At 40.8% G+C, this 20,992-nt stretch overlaps 1 protein-coding gene across 1 annotated transcript in view; it reads left to right on the top strand.

The window, feature by feature from the left end:
- Nlrp1b (NLR family, pyrin domain containing 1B) overlaps nt 1–20,992 on the top strand; it is a 75,840-nt gene that overhangs the window by 7,292 nt on the left and 47,556 nt on the right. Inside the window, exon 3 of the mRNA XM_063270033.1 lies at nt 2,551–4,212. Coding sequence (XP_063126103.1) covers nt 2,558–4,212 — 1,655 coding nt within the window. The 5' untranslated portion in view covers nt 2,551–2,557. The remainder of the gene's footprint in view (nt 1–2,550; nt 4,213–20,992) is intronic.

The following is a 20,992-nucleotide window of genomic DNA, read 5'->3' as shown; positions in this document are numbered from 1 at the left end:
TTTTATCTCCCTAGGGTGTCAGAAGTAGAGGATAAAATGTTTCAGAAGTTTTCCCTCCTCCCCCTTGCTAATACTTCTTCGTCAACAAAAACAACAAAATCCAACTCTAGTCCAGCAGCCATCTCCATCCTTGTTGACAGTATCAGCTTTAGGGCTGAAGAGATGGCTCAGCGGTTAAGAGCACTGACTGCTCTTCCAGAGGTACTGAGTTCAATTCCCAGCAATCACTTAGTGACTTCCTTTCTTCTCAGGACCAGCTCCAAGTTTTACAGCTCACACCAGATTACCCCCTCTTCCCCTCCACTTCTGCTGAATGCAGACACAGTGCACACTGGCATCCAGGGTCCCTGACAGGAGAGGCTCCAAGTAGGTATATGTATCCCTCAACAGAGCTGGCAATTGACTCCTGGTAATTCATTTTGTTCAATAAATGGCTATCCTTCTTGCCAAGAGAAATGTTCACTCCCTTTCAAAATAAATATGGTCTCTGAGTTGTTAAGATGAAAGTTTTATTTTATAAAGATAGAATAAAATATAAGAAAAGGGGGATGGCTCTGGTAGACTCATGTTGAGGCATCCCTTTTCCTGAGGGACCAGTCACACAATGGCATAATGTAGAATAAAGGTTATTCAGGGCATGACATCCACTCCCTCCAAAAGGTTTAACAGGTTCTCTTCACCACAGACAGAAGCCAAGAAACTGGCTCCTGGCCCCATATGGAACACACCCAGATGGGGGCTTCAACACTGTAAAGGGTGGGAAACATGTCCATATTTACCACCAGGCTCCTTAAGCAGGTCTCAACAATAATTTGACCAAGTTTCAGATATGATATTAGACAAGAAAGTAATAAAAGTGACATTTCTTGAATAGGTCATAAAGAATATATATATATTCTTATACATATATATATATATGGCTGTACATACATAGACCCTGAGAAAACAGAGAGATTCTAGTACAGTAACTAATTCATTAATTAGTTAGTGCCAAATATTAGAGAAAAAGTTACATATTCGAGCTAACAAAAATTACAGGGGAGGAATGTTGACTGTGGGTTAGTAACCAATTCATACCACTTGAGGCCCTGTCTATCTACTCAAGGTGGACTCTTCAAGATCTCTCTCTCCCGTGTTTGGCATATTAGCTACTGTCACTCAAATTGAGTCCTGAGAGTCCCTCACCTTCCAGGCATCTGGTACTTTCTAGAGGGCCCTTCCACTCCCACCCCACAGGCTGCTTATTTCCTTTCACTCTCCTGGCCCTCTGGGCTTCACTCCTGTTCCCCCAATCCCTGCATAACTGATCCTGTTCCCTTTTTCCCTCACCCTTTCCTCTCTCATCCAGGTCCCTCCTTTCCTCTCCCTCCTGTGATTATTTTCTTCCCCTTTTAAGTGGGTGGGCAACATTTTCATTCTTTTTTATGGTTGGTTGATTGAGTTACTGCTTGACCAACTGATTGATTGATAAATTGATAGTTGATTTTAGCCTACGATGGTTTCAAATTTCCCACATGGAAAACTGGGCCTGAGCTCCTGATGCTCCTACCTCTGTCATCTAAGTGATGAATCATAGAGCTACAGCACCATGCTCAGTGATTGTTTTCAAACATGCATATTAATTATAGTTCTGGAGGTTGGAAGACTAATACTGAAAACGTTGGCTACTTAGCCTCTAAAAGGGCATATAAAGGCAAAGAGTTGCCTGTCAGAAAGAAAGGGTACCCCTTCCCACAAAAGCTTGCCTATTCTTAACAGAAAAGTATTGGTCAATTAATTATTACAGGTCCTGAACCCATGATTCCGAACACCCACACTACACCCTTACTCCTGACTATCGCTTACTCCTACATTGGCGAATGAATTTCAAGCTGAGTTTCAGAGGAGACAAAATACATCAAAACAGTAGCCAAAAACAAGGCTTGTTTTTACCAAAGATATCTGGAATACAGTACAAAATACAGCCAGACCTGGGGACAGTTGATCTCATCTATGTCCTGAGGCATGAACTCTAAGGCATCCCTAGGCTCTCAAGACTTCAGGATAATGTTGTCAGGAATGTAATGGTGAATCCAATAGGATCTGTAAGGAGTAGACACCTTATCCACTGTCTGTAATCTCCCCACTACTCTACAACCTCCTACAGAGAGAGACCACAGCCACCAAATTACTGAATCATCTCATGCACTGAATAAAGGCATGATTATTTCTGTGAATTCACAGCCTTTACTCTCAGCCTCAAAAGCAGGTCTGGCACAGGTTAAGAGAAACCAATAAATGTCTGAAGCATGAATGAATGATAGACATCATTATTATTAGTCACATGACCACTTGAAATAGAATATTCTCTAAAGTCAGATTTTCTGCACTACACTGTTCAGAATATACCAATACCCACAGTCTATATGCTGTACAGTGTAGACAGAATCTTAAATGCATGCAGATGTTAAATGATAAAAAAAAGATAGGAAGAAAGAATTGAATGAACAAAAAATGCTAATGTATACACTTCTGCTCAAACATACTCTCTTTTATTTAAAACCCTTTCAGAAATGCAATGAAACAAAAAGGGGAGAATATTCACTCCACTCAGCCATTGAAAAGGGAGAATGTGTTCCGAAATTTTACAAACCTACTACTCTTCCGAAAATTTTGCCCAAGAGATTCAGAGAAATTGGTCAGGAAAAGCTGGCATTCATGTGTACCAGAAGAAGGAGGACATATGATTGAGATCCAAGACTTATTTGACCCAAATTCAGATACTGAGAAAAGACCTCAATTAGTCATAGTAGAGGGGGCTGCTGGGATTGGGAAGTCAACACTGGCCAGGCAGGTGAGGAGAGCCTGGAAGGAGGGCCAGCTCTACAGGGATCGCTTCCAGCATGTCTTCTTCTTCAGCTGCAGAGAGCTGGCCCAGTGCAAGCAGCTGAGTCTGGCTGAGCTCATAGCACAAGGCCAGGAAGTGCCCACAGCTCCCATCAGACAGATCCTGTCTCGCCCTAAGAAGCTGCTCTTCATCCTGGATGGCATAGATGAGCCAGCATGGGTCTTGGAGGACCAGAATCCTGAGCTGTGTGTGCACTGGAGTCAAGCACAACCTGTGCACACACTCCTGGGGAGTTTGCTGGGGAAATCCATCCTTCCTGAGGCTTCCTTAATGCTCACAGCTCGGACCACAGCTCTACAAAAAATCATTCCTTCTCTGGGGCAGCCAAATCAAGTTCAAGTCCTAGGATTCACTGAGGTTGAACGGGAGAACTATTTCTACAGATATTTTGCAAAGCAAAGAGTTGCAATGACCGCTCATATGAAGCTTCAATCTAACCCAGTGCTTCAGACCCTGTGTGAGGTCCCCTGGGTGTGCTGGTTGGTCTGCGCTTGCCTGGAAAAGCAGATGCAGCAGGGTGAAGTACTCTCACTGACCTCACAGACCACCACAGCCCTCTGCCTGAAATACCTTTCCCTGACAATTCCAGGTCAGCACCTGAGCACCCAGCTTAGGACCCTCTGTTCACTGGCTGCTGAGGGGATCTGCCAAAGAAGGACCCTGTTCAGTAAAAGTGACCTCTGTAAGCAAGGGTTAGCAAGGAATGCCATTAACACTTTCCTGGAGATCGGTGTCCTTCAAAGGCAGCCCAGCTCTCTGAGCTACAGCTTTGCCCACTTGTGTCTCCAGGAGTTCTTTGCAGCGATGTCCTACATCTTGGAGGATAGTGAGGAAAGACATGGGGATATGGGAAACGACAGAACTGTGGAAACACTGGTAGAACGGTATGGAAGACAAAACCTGTTTGAGGCACCCACTGTGCGCTTTCTATTTGGTCTTTTGAGTGAAGAGGGATTGAAAGAAATGGAAAAGTTCTTTTCCTGCAACCTTCTTAGGAAGACAAAGTTGGAATTACTATGGCACATCCTTGCAAAATTCCAATCCCATCAACCGCATTCTCTGGGTTTTCTACGCTGTCTGTATGAAAATCAGGAAACGCAGCTCCTATCACACGTGATGCATGATCTTCAAGGAATAATAGTGCCTGACACAAATGATAGGGCACACTCAGTGATCCAGACAAATGTGAAGCACTTGGTGATACAGACAGACATGGAGCTCATGGTGGTCACTTTCTGTATTCAGTTCTGCTATCATGTGAGGAGCCTTCAGGTGAATATGGAAAGACAGCAAGGATATGAGTTGACAGCCCCAAGGATGGTTCTGTGAGTATTCAGACACAGTCCTCTCTCCATATTCCCTGAGGATCCCATGAGCCCACGTGTTCTGAGTATTTATCTATTGGCTTTGGTGTGCTTGATTGTGAAATGGTGCTATGAACTTGTCTCTCCTTGTGCCTTGGTGAGGAACACCCAGGTTCTCTGATTCAAATCACCTTCACCATTCACATGGTTCCAATAGCCACAGTTACTGATTTCCCTATCCATATGCTTTCTTCTGAAAAACATCTCATTCCTGCAAGTACCATCTGCTCTTCCCATGAAGGTCACCTTGACCCCGAGATCTTGCCCCATAACATAAGAATGCATATTTATGAGAGTCCCTGTGGTTTTTATTGCCAGATGATACCTGTATATGTCAATGAAGAAAGCCTGGCCCTGGCACTCACCTGGAAGGCTTCCTAACTTGCTGCCAATACCAGCAGCAAAGTAGAGTTCTTTCCAGTTTTGCTACCCATGTGCCTTAGTGGCTTTTTGGTATCAGTATCTGTCTCCTCCTCCCTCTAGATGATTTGCCCCATAAATATTCATTAAGTATTATTTTATGCAATAATACCTACCAATCACAAGAGGAGAAATGCAATTGTTGTCCAAGGACCAAAAAAATGAGAGGGAAGACAGCCAACTACTGGAATTACATAGATAGTGACTCGTGCCATGATTGAGCACATATCAAGTATCAGGGGAGAGAGTTTATTTACATGGAGAGATCTCAGAGGTAGTAATGTTTTTAGATAAGTCTTCTGTTTTAACATATTGAAATGTTCTCTCCTAATAATCTGAGCTGAACTTGCTGGCAGAAGCCTGAAATTCCATCATTCAAATGGCTTGAAAGTAGCGAAGTGACTGTGAGAGAGCAGGATGTGGTAAGAGAAGGGGAAGGTAGGGCAAAGAGCACGTGTGAGCAAACCATGTTACACACGTGAAGGAAGGTCAATGACTACATTATATAATTAGGAAGGTATCATAAAAACATGCTTGCAGAAAAACGATGATACAGTGATCAAAACAACAAAGTTTGCTATCAAATAGAGTTTTATTTCTCAAAGAGGACAGCATTAAGAAGTGAAGAAGTTGAGCTTGGCTATCCACACCTGTCATCCAAAACTCAGAAAGCAGAGGCAAGGCCCAAAGTCCCAGTCCACCCTGATTTTTGACTGTTTGTGTCTCAATCCCTCCACTGAAGTCTTGCCTGGTTATAGGACATGGTCGGTTCAGGCTCTATGTCTCCCATTGCTAGCAGTCTTATCTGAGGTCACACTCCTAGAATCCTAGAGTTTCCATTGTCCTAGGCTTCTAGCTCATCCCATAGATGACCACACCCCCAAATCCAATTTTCTCTCCCAGTACTCTCTCCCTCCATCATCCCTCCAATCTCTATCCCTACCATCTCCCCAAACATTCCCATGCCTCCAACCACCTTATTGATATCTAATCTATTTCAACTTCTCAGTGAGATTCAAGCATCCCTCCTTAGGCCCTCCTTGTTACTTAGCTTCTTAGAGACTGTGGATTGTAGCATGGTTACCCTGTAGTTTGTGACTAATATCTGCTTGTGAGTACAAAATTCATGTTTGTCTTTCTGGGTCTGGATTACCGCACTCAGGATGATGTTTTTCTAGTTCCATCCATTGGCCTGCACATTTCATGATGTCAGTATTTTTAATAGTTGAATAATATAGTCCATTGTATGAATGTTCCACATATTCTTTATCTGTTCTTTTATCTGATTTAGGGACATCTAAGTTGTTTCCAATTTTTGACTATTACAAAAATAACTGCTATGAACACAGTTGAGCAAGTATCCTTACGGTATGGTGGTGCTTCATTGGGTGTATGTCCAGGAGTGCTGTAAATAGAGACAGATCTATTCCCACTTTTCTGAGAAACTGCCAAATTGATTTTCAAAATGGTTGTACAAGTTTGCACCCCCACCAGCAATGGAGGACTGTTCCCTTTTCTCCACATCCTCACCAGCATGAGTTGTTCCTTAAATTTTTGATCTTAGCCATTCTAACTGGTATGATGGAATCTCAGAGTCGTTTTGATGTGTATTTCCCTGGTGACTAAGGATGGTGACTACTTCTGTAAGTCCTACATAGCTATTAGAGATTTCTCTGTCAAGAATTCCCTGTTTAGATCTGCACCCCCATTTTATTCTTAATTAATTCATTTACATCTCAACTGCAGCTTCCCATTTCTATCCTCCCAGGTTCCTCCTTTTACCTCACCTACCTCATCATTCCCCCCTGTTCAGAGAAGGGGATGCCTCCCATGGTCATCAACCCAACTTGGCATTTCAAGCTACAGGTGCATCTTTTCCTGTTGAAACCAGACAAAGCAGACCAGTTATGGGAAAGGGATTCAAAGGCAGACAGCAGAGTCAAAGGAAACTCCAACTCCTGACGTTAGGGATCCCACATGAAGGCCAAGCTGCACATCTGTTATATATGTGTAGGAGGTCTAGATCCATCAGATACATGTTCTCTGGTTGCAGGTTTAGTCTCTATGAACCCATATTGGTCCAGGTTAGTTGATTTTGTACGTTTTCTTGTGCTGTGCTTGATCTCTCCTGTTCCTTTAATCCCTCATGCCCTTCTTCCACAAGATTTCCCAAGATGCACCTAGTGTTTGTCTGGGTTTCTACATCTGTTTCCACCAGCTACTAGGTGAAGCCTGTGAATTTACAGTTATGCAAGGCAACCGTCTGCAAGTATAGAAGAACACTGTTAGTAGTGTTGGGGTGGGCTCTCTCATGGCATTTCCCTCCATGTGTTATTTGCTTTGTGGCTGTCTAGTTTCTTGAGTCTTTACAGATTTTGAATATCTGCCCTCTGTCAGATGTGGAGTTGGTGAAAATCTTTCCCATCCTGCAGGCTTAAATTTGTCTTTTTGACAGTGTTCTTTGCCTTACAAGAAGCTTTTCATTTTCCTGAGGTTCCATACTTTAATTGTTGATCTTAGTGCCTGAACGGTTGGTGTTCTCCCTGGGAATTGTCTCCTGTTTGATACATTCAAATCTACTCTCCACTTTTCTTCAGATTCAGTCTGTCTGATTTCATGTTGAAGTTTTTAGACCACTTGGACTTGATATATGTGTGGAGAGATAGATATGAATGTATTTGGATTCATCTACATGAAGATATCCAGTTAGACCAGCAACATTTGTTGAAAATGCTTTTTTATCCATTGTATAATTTTGGCTTCTTTGTCAATAGTCACTAGATGCGTGGGTTTCCTTCTGGTCTTTGATTCCATTCCATTGATCAACCTTTCTGTTTTCATACCAGTAGCATGTGGCTTTTATTACTATTGTTCTCCAGTACAGCTTGGAAATGGGAATGGTGATATCATAGAAGTTCTATTATTTGTGGAGGATTCTTTTAGCTATCCTCTGTTTTTGTTTTTCCATATGAAGTTGGGTATTGTTTTGTCAAGGTCTTTCAAGAATTTTATTAGTATTTTAATGGGAATTACATTTAATCTGCAGATTGCTTTTGGTAGGATGGCCATTTTTACTGTGTTAATCCTACTGATCCATAAGGAGGGGAAATCTTTGCATCTTCTGAGATCTTCTTCAATATCATTTTTCAAAAAGTTAAAGTTCTCATCATCCAGGTCTTCATTTTCTTGGTTAGAGTTATTCCAAATATTTATGGCTATCATGAAGAATATTCTTCCCTAATTTCTTTTTTTTTTATTAACTTGAGTATTTCTTATTTACATTTAGAATGTTATTCCCTTTCCCGGTTTCCGGGCAAACATCCCCCTACCCCCTAGTCCCTCCCCCTCCCCTTCTTTATGGGTGTTCCCCTCCCCACCCTAACCCCATTGCCGCCCTCCCCCCAACAATCACGTTCACTGCGGCTTCAGTCTTAGCAGGACCAAGGGCTTTCACTTACACTGGTGATCTTACTAGGATATTCAATGCTACCTATGAGGTCAAAGTCCAGGGTCAGTCCATGTATACTCTTTAGGTGGTGGCTTAGTCCCTGGAAGCTCTAGTTGCTTGGCATTGTTGTTCATAAGGGGTCTCGAGCCCCTTCAAGCTCTTCCAGTTCTTTCTCTGATTCCTTCAACGGGGATCCTATTCTTAGTTCAGTGGTTTGCTGCTGGCATTCGCTTATGTATTTGCTGTATTCTGGCTGTGTCTCTCAGGAGAGATCTATATCCAGCTCCTGTCAGCCTGCACTTCTTTGCTTCATCCATCTTGTCTAATTGGGTGGCTGTATATGTATGAGCCACATGTGGGGCAGGCTCTGAATGGGTGTTCCTTCTGTCTCTGTTTTAATCTTTGCCTCTCTATTCCCTGCCAAGGGTATTCTTGTTCCCCTTTTACAAAAGGAGTGAAGCATTCACATTTTTTTTTTGAGTTTTTCTATTTTTATTCATATCCAAAAGATTTTTTTTTATTAACTTGAGTATTTCTTATATACATTTCAAGTGTTATTCCCTTTCCCGGTTTCCGGGCAAACATCCCCCCTCCCCCCTCCCCTTCCTTATGGGTGTTCCCCTCCCAACCCTCCCCCCATTGCCGCCCTCCCCCCATAGACTAGTTCACTGGGGGTTCAGTCTTAGCAGGACCCAGAGCTTCCCCTTCCACTGGTGCTCTTACTAGGATATTCATTGCTACCTATGGGGTCAGAGTCCAGGGTCAGTCCATGTATAGTCTTTAGGTAGTGGCTTAGTCCCTGAAAGCTCTGGTTGCTTGGCATTGTTGTACTTTTGGGGTCTCGAGTCCCTTCAAGCTCTTCCAGTTCTTTCTCTGATTCCTTCAATAGGGGACCTATTCTCAGTTCAGTGGTTTGCTGCTGGCATTCGCCTCTATATTTGCTGTATTCTGGCTGTGTCTCTCAGGAGCGATCTACATCCGGCTCCTGTCGGTCTGCACTTCTTTGCTTCATCCATCTTGTCTAATTGGGTGGCTGTATATGTATGGGCCACATGTGGGGCAGGCTCTGAATGGGTGTTCGTTCAGTCTCTGTTTTAATCTTTGCCTCTCCCTTCCCTGCCAAGGGTATTCTTTTTCCTCATTTAAAGAAGGAGTGAAGCATTCACATTTTGATCATCCGTCTTGAGTTTCGTTTGTTCTAGGGATCTAGGGTAATTCAAGCATTTGGGCTAATAGCCACTTATCAATGAGTGCATACCATGTATGTCTTTCTGTGATTGGGTTAGCTCACTCAGGATGATATTTTCCAGTTCCAACCATTTGCCTACGAATTTCATAAACTCGTTGTTTTTGATAGCTGAGTAATATTCCATTGTGTAGATGTACCACATTTTCTGTATCCATTCCTCTGTTGAAGGGCATCTGGGTTCTTTCCATTTTCTGGCTATTATAAATAAGGCTGCGATGAACATAGTGGAGCACGTGTCTCTTTTATATGTTGAGGCATCTTTTGGGTATATGCCCAAGAGAGGTATAGCTGGATCCTCAGGCAGTTCAATGTCCAATTTTCTGAGGAACCTCCAGACTGATTTCCAGAATGGTTGTGCCAGTCTGCAATCCCACCAACAATGGAGGAGTGTTCCTCTTTCTCCACATCCTTGACAGCATCTGCTGTCACCTGAGTTTTTGATCTTAGCCATTCTCACTGGTGTGAGGTGAAATCTCAGGGTTGTTTTGATTTGCATTTCCCTTATGACTAAAGATGTTGAACATTTCTTTAGGTGTTTCTCAGCCATTCTGCATTCCTCAGCTGTGAATTCTTTGTTTAGTTCTGAACCCCATTTTTTAGTATATGTGCTGCCGAAGCGAGCACTGAACCTCATTTTTAATAGGGTTATTTGACTCCCTGCGGTCTAACTTCTTGAGTTCTTTGTATATTTTGGATATAAGGCCTCTATCTGTTATAGGATTGGTAAAGATCTTTTCCCAATCTGTTGGTTGCCGTTTTGTCCTAACCACAGTGTCCTTTGCCTTACAGAAGCTTTGCAGTTTTATGAGATCCCATTTGTCAATTCTTGATCTTAGAGCATAAGCCATTGGTGTTTTGTTCAGGAAATTTTTTCCAGTGCCTATGTGTTCGAGATGCTGCCCTAGTTTTTCTTCTATTAGTTTGAGTGTATCTGGTTTGATGTGGAGGTCCTTGATCCACTTGGACTTAAGCTTTGTACGGGGTGATAAGCATGGATTGATCTGCATTCTTCTACATGCTGACCTCCAGTTGAACCAGCACAATTTGCTGAAAATGCTATCTTTTTTCCATTGAATGGTTTTGGCTCCTTTGTCAATAATCAGGTGCCCATAGGTGTGTGGGTTCATTTCTGGGTCTTTGATTCTGTTCCGTTGGTCTATCTGTCTGTCTCTGTAACAATACCATGCAGTTTTTATCATGATTGCTCTGTAATATTGCTTGAGTTCAGGGATAGTGATTCCCCCTGAAGTCCTTTTATTGTTGAGAATAGTTTTAGCTATCCTGGGTTTTTTGTTATTCCAGATGAATTTGCAAATTGTTCTGTCTAAATCTTTGAAGAATTGGATTGGAATTTTGATGGGGATTGCATTGAATCTGTAGATCACTTTTGGTAAAATGGCCATTTTTACTATGTTAATCCTGCCAATCCATGAGCATGGGAGATCTTTCCATCTTCTGAGGTCTTCTTCAATTTCTTTCTTCAGAGTCTTGAAGTTCTTATTGTACAGATTTTTTACTTTCTTGGTTAAAGTCACACCAAGGTACTTTATATTGTTTGGGTCTATTATGAAGGGTGTCATTTCCCTAATTTCTTTCTCAGCTTGTTTCTCTTTTGTGTAGAGGAAGGCTACTGATTTATTTGAGTTAATTTTATACCCAGCTACTTTGCTGATGTTGTCTATCAGCTTTAGTAGTTCTCTGGTGGAACTTTTGGGATGACTTAAATATACTATCATATCATCTGCAAAAAGTGATATTTTGACTTCTTTTCCTATCTGTATCCCCTTGATTTCTTTTTGTTGTCTGATTTCTCTGGCTAGAACTTCAAGAACTATATTGAATAAGTAGAGTGGGCAACCTTGTCTAGTCCCTGATTTTAGTGGGATTGCTTCAACTGTCTCTCCATTTAGTTTAATGTTAGCAACTGGTTTCTTGTATATGGCTTTTACTATGTTTAGGTATGGGCCTTGAATTCCTATTCTTTCCAGGACTTTTATCATGAAGGGGTGTTGAATTTTGTCAAATGCTTTCTCAGCATCTAATGAAATGATCATGTGGTTTTGTTCTTTCAGTTTGTTTATATAATGGATCACGTTGATGGTTTTCCATATATTAAACCATCCCTGCATGCCTGGGATGAAGCCTACTTGATCATGGTGGATGATTGTTTTGATGTGCTCTTGGATTCAGTTTGCCAGAATTTTATTGAGTATTTTTGCATCGACATTCATAAAGGAAATTGGTCTGAAGTTCTCTTTCTTTGTTGTGTCTTTGTGTGGTTTAGGTATAAGAGTAATTGTGGCTTCGTAGAAGGAATTCGGTAGTGCTCCATCTGTTTCAATTTTGTGGAATAGTTTGGATAATATTGGTATGAGATCTTCTATGAAGGTCTGATAGAATTCTGCACTAAACCTGTCTGGACCTGGGCTCTTTTTGGTTGGGAGACCTTTAATTACTGCTTCTATTTCCTTAGGAGTTACAGGGTTGTTTAATTGGTTTATCTGTTCCTGATTTAACTTCGGTACCTGGTATCTGTCTAGGAAGTTGTCCATTTCCTGCAGATTTTCAAGTTTTGTTGAATATAGGCTTTTATAGTAAGATCTGATGATTTTTTGAATTTCCTCTGAATCTGTAGTTATGTCTCCCTTTTCATTTCTGATTTTGTTAATTTGGACACACTCTCTGGGTCCTCTCGTTAGTCTGGCTAAGGGTTTATCTATCTTGTTGATTTTCTCAAAGAACCAACTTTTGGTTCTGTTGATTCTTTCTATGGTCCTTTTTGTTTCTACTTGGTTGATTTCAGCTCTGAGTTTGATTATTTCCTGCCTTCTACTCCTCCTGGGTGTATTTGTTTCTTTTTGTTCTAGAGCTTTTAGGTGTGCTGTCAAGCTGATGATATATGCTCTTTCTTGTTTCTTTCTGCAGGCACTCAGAGCTATGAGTTTTCCTCTTAGCACAGCTTTCATTGTGTCCCATAAGTTTGGGTATGTTGTACCTTCATTTTCATTAAATTCTAAAAAGTCTTTAATTTTTTTCTTTATTTCTTCCTTGACCAGGTTATCGTTGAGTAGAGTATTGTTCAACTTCCACGTATATGTGGGCGTTCTTCCCTTATTGTTATTGAAGACCAGCTTTAGGCCGTGGTGGTCTGATAGGACGCATGGGATTATTTCTATCCTTCTGTACCTGTTGAGGCCCGTTTTTTGACCAATTATATGGTCAATTTTGGAGAAAGTACCATGAGGAGCTGAGAAGAAGGTATATCCTTTTGCTTTAGGATAGACTGTTCTATAAATATCTGTTAAGTCCATTTGGTTCATGACTTCTCTTAGTCTGTCTACGTCTCTGTTTAATTTCTGTTTCCATGATCTGTCCATTGATGAGAGTGGGGTGTTGAAATTTCCTACTATTATTATGTGAGGTGCAATGTGTTCTTTGAGCTTTAGTAAGGTTTCTTTTACGTATACAGGTGCCCTTTTACTTGGGGCATAGATATTTAGGATTGAGAGTTCATCTTGGTGGATTTTTCCTTTGATGAATATGAAGTGTCCTTCCTTATCTTTTTTGATGACTTTTAGTTGAAAATTGATTTTATTTGATATTAGAATGACTACTCCAGCTTGCTTCTTCTGTCCATTTGCTTCTCTTTGTTTTGTTGCCAAGACGATTAGTTTCTTGCTTCTTCTAGGGTGTAGCTTGCCTCCTTATGTTGGGCTTTACCATTTATTATCCTTTGTAGTGCTGGATTTGTAGAAGATATTGTGTAAATTTGGTTTTGTCATGGAATATCTTGGTTTCTCCATCTATGTTAATTGAGAGTTTTGCAGGATACAGTAACCTGGGCTGGCATTTGTGTTCTCTTAGGGACTGTATGACATCTGTCCAGGATCTTCTGGCTTTCATAGTCTCTGGCAAAAAGTCTGGTGTGATTCTGATAGGTCTGCCTTTACATGTTACTTGACCTTTTTCCCTTACTGCTTTTAATATTCTTTCTTTATTATGTGCATTTGGTGTTTTCACTATTATGTGTCGGGAGGTGTTTCTTTTCTGGTCCAATCTATTTGGAGTTCTGTAGGCTTCTTGTATGCCTATGGGTATCTCTTTTTTTAGGTTAGGGAAGTTTTCTTCTATGATTTTTGTTGACGATATTTACTGGTCCTTTGAGCTGGGAGTCTTCACTCTCTTCTATACCTATTATCCTTAGGTTTGATCTTCTCATTGAGTCCTGGATTTCCTGTATGTTTTGGACCAGTAGCTTTTTCCGCTTTACATTATCTTTGACTGTTGAGTCGATGATATATATGGAATCTTCTGCTCCTGAGATTCTCCCTTCTATCTCTTGTATTCTGTTGGTGATGCTTGTATCTACAGCTCCTTGTCTCTTCCTTTGGTTTTCTATATCCTGGGTTGTTTCCATGTGTTCTTTCTTGATTGCTTCTATTTCCATTTTTAATTCCTTCAATTGTTTGATTGTGTTTTCCTGGAATTCTTTCAGGGATTTTTGTGATTCTTCTCTATAGGCTTCTACTTGTTTATTTATGTTTTCCTCGAATTCTTTCAGGGATTTTTGTGATTCCTCTCTGAAGACTTCTACTTGTTTATTTATGTTTTCCTGTGTTTCTCTAAGGGAGTTCTTCATGTCTTTCTTGAAGTCCTCCAGCATCATGATCAAATATGATTTTGAAACTAGATCTTGCTTTTCTGGTGTGTTTGGATCTTCTGTTTGCTTTGGTGGGAGAATTGGGCTCCGATGATGCCATGTAGTCTTGGTTTCTGTTGCTTGGGTTCCTGTGCTTGCCTCTCGCCATCCGATTATCTCTAGTGTTACTTTGTTCTGCTATTTCTGACAGTGGCTAGACTGTCCTATAAGCCTGTGTGTCAGGAGTGCTGTAGACGTGTTTTCCTGTTTTCTTTCAGCCAGTTATGGGGACTGAGTGTTCTGATTTCGGGCCTGTAGTTTTTCCTATCTACAGGTCTTCAGCTGTTCCTGTGGGCCTGTGTCTTGAGTTCACCAGGCAGGTCGCTTGGAGCTGGAAGGTTTGTCTTACCTGTGGTCCCAAGGCTCAAGTTTACTCGTGGGGTGTTGCTTATGAGCTCTCCGTGGTGGCAGCAACCAGGATGATCCGCGCCGCCCTTTCCGGGAGCTTCCGTGCACCAGGGTTCCAGATGGCCTTTGGTGTTTTCCTCTGGAGTCAGAGATGTGGGCCGAGTGTAGACTCTTCTGGTTTCCCAGGCGTGTCTGCCTCTCTGAAGGTTTAGCTCTCCCTCCCTCGGGATTTGGGTGCAGAGAACTGTTTATCTGGTCTGTCCCTTCAGGTTCTGGCGGTGTCTCAGACGCAGCGGATTTCCTGCTCCTGTGCCCTTTCCCAAGGGAACCCAGAGGCCGTATACAGTTTCCTCTTGGGCCAGGGATGTGGGCAGGGGTGGGCAGTGTTGGTGGTCTCTTCCGCTCTGCAGTCTCAGGAGTCCCCACCTGTCCAGGTGGTGAGCTCTCTCTCCCACGGGGTTTGGGAGCAAGGAGCTGCTCCCCTAATTTCTTTCTTACCCCATTTGTTGTTGTTGTTATTGTTGTTGTTGTTGTTGTTTTGATGATGATGATGATGATGATGATGATGATGATGATGTTTTACAGGAGGGCTACTGGTACTTTTTGGTTTGTTCTATTTTTGTTTTGGGGGGGTTGTGAGGGTTTTCTGTGGGTTTTGTTTCATTTTGCTTTTTGCATTTTTTGGTTTGTTGTTTTGTTTCAATTTGTTTGTTTTGTTTTGTTCTACTTAATTTTGTATACAGACAGTTTTCTGAAGGTGTGGAAGAGTTCTCTGGTAGAACTTTTGAGGTTATAACCATATTATCTGAGAATAGTAATACTTTGACTTCTTCCCTTCCAATTAGTATCTCTTTGGTCCCCTTTGGTTGTTTTATCGATCTAGCTAAAACTTCAAGTTCTACATTAAATAGATATGGAGACAATGGACTGCCTTGTCTTGTCCCTGATTTTAGTGGAATTGCTTTAAGTTTCACTCCATTTAATTTGACATTGGCTATCAGGGTGTATACTGCCTTTATTGAGTTTAGGTATGGGTCTTATATTCATGATCTTACCAAGAGTTTCCCCGAGAAAGGTGTTGGATTTTGTCAAAGGTTCAGCGTCCAATGAAATGAACACATTTTTTCCTTTGAATTTGTTTCTGTGGCGGATTACATTGATGGGTGATTATATGTTGAACCATCCCTTCATGCCTGGGATGAAAGCCTCCTTGATCATGGTGGAAGATGTTTTTGATGTATTTTTGGACTTTATTTTATTGAGTATTTTTCCATCAATGTTTGTAAAAGAGCTTGGACTGAGATCCTTGAAGAATATTTATGTAACTTAGTTATCAGAGGACCTGTAGATTCATTACAAAATCAGTTTGTAAGTGTTTCTTCTGTTTCTGTTTTGTGGAATTATTTGATGATTATAAATATTAGCACTTGAAAATCTGGTAGAATTCAGCACTAAAATCTACCTGATCCTGGGTTTTCTGTTTGGGTTGTTCTTTCTTTTCTTCCTTTACTTCCAGTTGTTGTTGTTGTTGTTGTTGTTGTTGTTGTTGTGAGAATTTTCATGACTACTTCTATTTCCTTTGATATGATGAGTTTAATCAGGTTGTTTACCTATCTTGATTTAGTCTTGGTAAGTGGCATCTATCAAGGAAATAGCACGTTTAGTTTGGACTTAGAAGTTTGTGGAATACAGGTTTTTGAAGTAAGACTTAATGACTCTTTGAATTTTCTCAATGTCTGTTGTTAAGTTCCTCAATTTATTTCTGCTTTTGTTAATTTGGTTAGTCTCTCTGCCTGTTAGTTAGTTGGGTAAGGGGAAATGTTTTGGATATATGTGTTAGGTCCACTTGAATCATAACATCTCTTAGTTTTATTGTTTCTCTGTTTAGTTTGTTTGAATAACTTGTCCACTGGTGAATTAATTTGTGTAGTATAACATGTGATTTAAGCTTTAGTAATGTTTGTTTTACAAATGTACGTGCCCTTGGATTTGAGGAATATATAATTCTAATTGAGATGTCATCTTGCTGGATTTTCACTTTGATGAGTATGAAGTGTCCTTTTTTTTATTAATTTTGTTTGGAAGTCTGTTTTATCAGATATTAAAATGGCTACTACAGCTTGCTTCCTGTGTTAATTTGCTTGTAAAACTTGTTCCAGCCCTTACTTCTAAGATAATGTCTATATTCTACCTTTTTTATTGGATTTTTTGTTTACATTTCACATGTTATTCCCTTTCCTGGTTTCCCGTCCATTGCTCCCCTATTACCTCCATCCTCCCCCTTTTTCTATGAGGGTGTTCCCCCTCACCAACCACTTACCCCTTCCTGCCTCCCCACCCTGACATTCCCCTACACTGGAGGGGGGTCCAGCCTTGGCAAGACCAAGAGCTTCTCAGTCCATTGGTGCCCAACAAAGTCTTCCTCTGCTACATATGCAGCTGGAGCCATGGTTCTATCCATGTGTGCTCTTTGGGTAGAGGTTTAGGCCCTGAGAGCTCTGGTTGGTTGATGTTGTTATTCTTATGGGGTTGCAAGGCCCTTCACCTCCTTCAAACCTTTCTCTAACTCCTCCAATGGGGACCCCATTCTCAGTTCAATGGTTTGCTGCTGGCATTTGCCTCTGTATTTGTCATGCTCTGGCAAATACTCTCAGGATATAGCTATATCAGACTCCTGTCAGCATGCACTTCTTGGCATCAGCAATATTGTCTGGGTTTGGTGGCTGTATATATATGGTCTGGATCCCCAGGTAGGGCAGGCCCTGAATGGCCATACCTTCAGTTGCTGCTCCAAACTTTGCCTCTATATTTCCTCCTATGAATATTTTTGTTTCCCCTTTTAAGAAGAACTGAAGCATCCACACTTTGGTCATCCTTCTTCTTGAATTTATTGTGGTCTGTGGATTATATCTTGGGTAATTGAAGATTTTGGACTAATATCCACTTCTCAGTGAGTGCAAACTATGTGTGTTCTTTTGTGATTGGGTTATCTCACACAGGATGATATTTTCTAGTCCCATTCATTTGATATGAATTTCATGAAGTCATTGTTTTTGATAGCTGAGTAGTACTCCATTGCTTAGATGTACCACATTTTCTGTATCCATTCCCTTGTTGAAGGGCATCTGGGTTCTTTCCAGCTTCTGGATATTATAAATAAGGCTATTATGAACATAGTGGAGCATGTGTCCTTGTTATATGTTGGAGCATATTTTGGGTATATGCCAGGAATGGTAGAGCTATGTCCTCAGGTAGTACTGTGACCAATTTTCTGAGGAACCTCCAGACTGATTTCCAGAGTGGTTGTACCAGCTTGCAATCCCACCAACAATGGAGGAGTGTTCCTCTTTCTCCACATCCTCACCAGCATCTGTTGTCACCTGAATTTTTGATCTTAGCCATTCTGACTGGTGTGGGGTGGAATCTCAGGGTTGTTTTGATATGCATTTCCCTGATGATTAAGGATACTGAATATTTCTTTAGAGACTTCTCAGGCATTCGATATTCCTCAGCTGAGAATTCTTTGTTTCATAGGGTTAGTAGACTCTCTTGAGTCTAACTTCTTGTGTTCTGTGTATATGTCAGATATTAGTCCTCTGTCCAATGTAGGATTGGTAAAGATCTTTTCCCAATATTTTGATTGCCATTTTATCCTAATGACTGACATTGTCCTTTGCCTTACAGAAGCTTTGCAGTTTTATGAGGTCCCATTTGTCAATTGTTCATCTTAGAGCATAAACCATTGGTTTTCTGTACAGGAAAATTTCTCCACTGCCCATGTGTTCAAGGCTCTTCCCCACTTTTTCTTCTATATGGACAGTATTGGTCTGAGGTCTTCTATGAAGGTCTGAAAGAATTCTGCACCAAACCCATCTGGTCCTGGGCTCTTTTTGGTTGGGAGACTTTTAATAACTGCTTCTATTTCTTTAGGAGTCATAAGGTTGTTTAGATGGTTTATTTGTTCCTGATTTAACTTTGGTACCTGGTATCTGTCTAGAAAATTGTCCATTTCCTCCAGATTTTCCAGTTTTGTTGAATAGAGACTTTTGTAGTAGGATCTGATGATTTTTTTAATTTCCTGTTGTTATGCCTCCCTTTTCATTTCTGATTTTGTTAATTTGGATACTCTCTCTGTACCCTATGGCTAGTCTGGCTACGGGTTTATCTATCTTGTTGATTTTCTCAAAGAACCAGCTCCTGGTTTTCTTGTTTCTTTCTATAGTTCTTTTTGTTTCTACTTGGTTGATTTCAGCCCTGAGTTTGATTATTTCCTGCTGTCTACTCCTCGTGGGTGTATTTGCCTCTTTTTGTTCTGAGCTTCTAGGTGTGCTGTCAAGCTGCTAATATCTGCTCTCTCCAGTTTGTTTTTGGAGGCACTCAAATCTATAAATTTTTCTCTTAGCACTGTTTTCATTGTGTCCCATAAGTTTGGGTATGTTGTGCCTTCATTTTCATTAAATTCTAAAAAGTCTTTAATTTCTTTATTTTGTTCCTCGACCAAGTTGTCATTGAGTAGAGCTTGTTCAACTTCCATGTGTATGTGGGCTTTCTATTGTTTTTGATATTTTTGAATACCAGCCATAGTCTGGGGTGATCTGATAGAATGCATGGGATTATTTCAATCATCTTCTATTTGTTGAGGCCTGTTTTGTGGACGATTGTATGGTTAATTTTGGAGAAGGTACCATGAGGTGCTGATAAGTAGGTATACTCTTTTGTTTTAGGATGAAACATTTTATAAATATCTATTAAATCCACTTGGTTTATAACTTCTATTAGTTTCTCTATGTCTCTTTTTAGTTTCTGTTTTCATGATCTGCCCATTGATGAGAGTGGGGTATTGAAATCTCCCACTATTATTGTGTGAGGTGCAATGTGTGCTTTGAGCTTTAGTAAAGTTTCTTTTATGAACTACTCCTGGGTTTTGTGTCCTTAGGGCTCCAGACAGGTTGCTCAGAGCAGAAGAGTTGGTCTCAACTCTGCTCTCAGATGTGTCAGAGCTCCTGGTGACTGCCTTTCACATCTGGGAGCAGGCAGAGACTGGAAGGATCTGCTCCCTTCCTGCTCCTAGGTTCCTGTGTCCAGAGGGCTCTAAGTGAGTTCCCCTTGGGCCAGGAACGTGAGCAGAAGTGGTGGTCTCCCCTGTGCTCTCAGGACTGTCCACACTTCTGAGAATCCAGCTCTCTCCCCAACGGAATCTGAGTACCCTTCCTTTGATTTTGAAGTGTATTTCTTGCATGCAACATAATTATGGATCCTGTTTCTAAATCTATTCTCATAGTTCTATGTTTTTTATTGGGAAATTGAGTCCATTGATATGGAGAGATATTAAAGATCAATGATGTTTAATTTATTTTTCTTTTGATGTTGGTGATGGTAGTGTGTGTGTGTGTGTGTGTGTGTGTGTGTGTGTGTGTTCCTTCTTTTGGTTTTGCTGATGGGAAATTACTTGATTACTCTGTTTCCCTGGATGTAGTTAACCTTGTGTTGGAGTTTTCCATGATCTTCTGTAGGGCTGCGTTTGTGAATAGATAGACTTTCAATTCAGTTTTATAGAGGAACATCTTGTTTTCTCCATCTATGGTGATTGCAAGTTTGGCTGGGTATAGCAATCTGACCTAGCATAATGGTCTTTAGAATCTGCAAGATATCTGCCTGGGCCCTTCTGGCATTGACAGTCTGGGTTGAGAAGTCTGATTAATTCTAATAGGTCTTCCTTCATCTGTTATTTGACCCATTCCCTTGCCATTTTGATATTCTTACTTTTTGTGTATATTTAGTGCTTTGCTTATTATGTGGCAAGAGGATTTTGTTTTGGGCTCTAATCTATTTAGTGTTCCATAGCTTCCTTTATGCTTACAAGAATTTCTTTCTTTAGACTAGAAATTGTTTTCCTATGATTTTTTTGAAAATTATTTCTGGGTCTTTGAGAAGATGTGGATCCATTCCAAGCACCCACATTAAATGCCTCACACTACCTTAACCATAATCCCAGAAGATATCATGCACATCTTCTAGCATCTGCCAGCTCCTACATCCATGTGGGGCACAGACAAGTAGGCATCCTATCATACACATGAAGTAAAAATACATAAATTCTTTTTTAATGAATCATTCTTTAAAGTTTAGTACTTGGGTTCCCTAATATTTATTTGGTGTTGTAAATTTTAAAAAATATATACTTTTTTTTCCATTCAAAGTTTACTGATTTAAATCTATGTTTTGGCAGTTGTGTTTTTTGCTTTTTATTTTTTTATTATTTTTTGAGTTTGTTAATTTGTTTGTAGTGTTGTTGTTCCAGTATTATACACACCATGCATAGTGCTGCTCCAAGCATTTTGGTGTCTGTAGCTTAGTCTAGCCTAGGACTCAACATTCTCTTGGAGTAAAGGAATGCTTACTACCCCATACTGGGTGGGCAGATCTCTCTCTCTCTCTCTCTCTCTCTCTCTCTCTCTCTCTCTCTCTCTCTGTGTGTGTGTGTGTGTGTGTGTGTGTGTGTGTGTGTGTGTGTGTGTTTTCACTCTCCCTTCTTTCTCCTCTCCCTGTGGTCCTCTATACTTGGAAGGATACAAGG

Source organism: Rattus norvegicus, chromosome 10 (genome assembly GCF_036323735.1).
Source record: "Rattus norvegicus strain BN/NHsdMcwi chromosome 10, GRCr8, whole genome shotgun sequence".
NCBI lineage: Eukaryota > Metazoa > Chordata > Mammalia > Rodentia > Muridae > Rattus > Rattus norvegicus.
The sequence above is the reverse complement of the archived record's forward strand: the minus strand, read 5'-3'. Positions and strand labels throughout refer to the sequence as shown.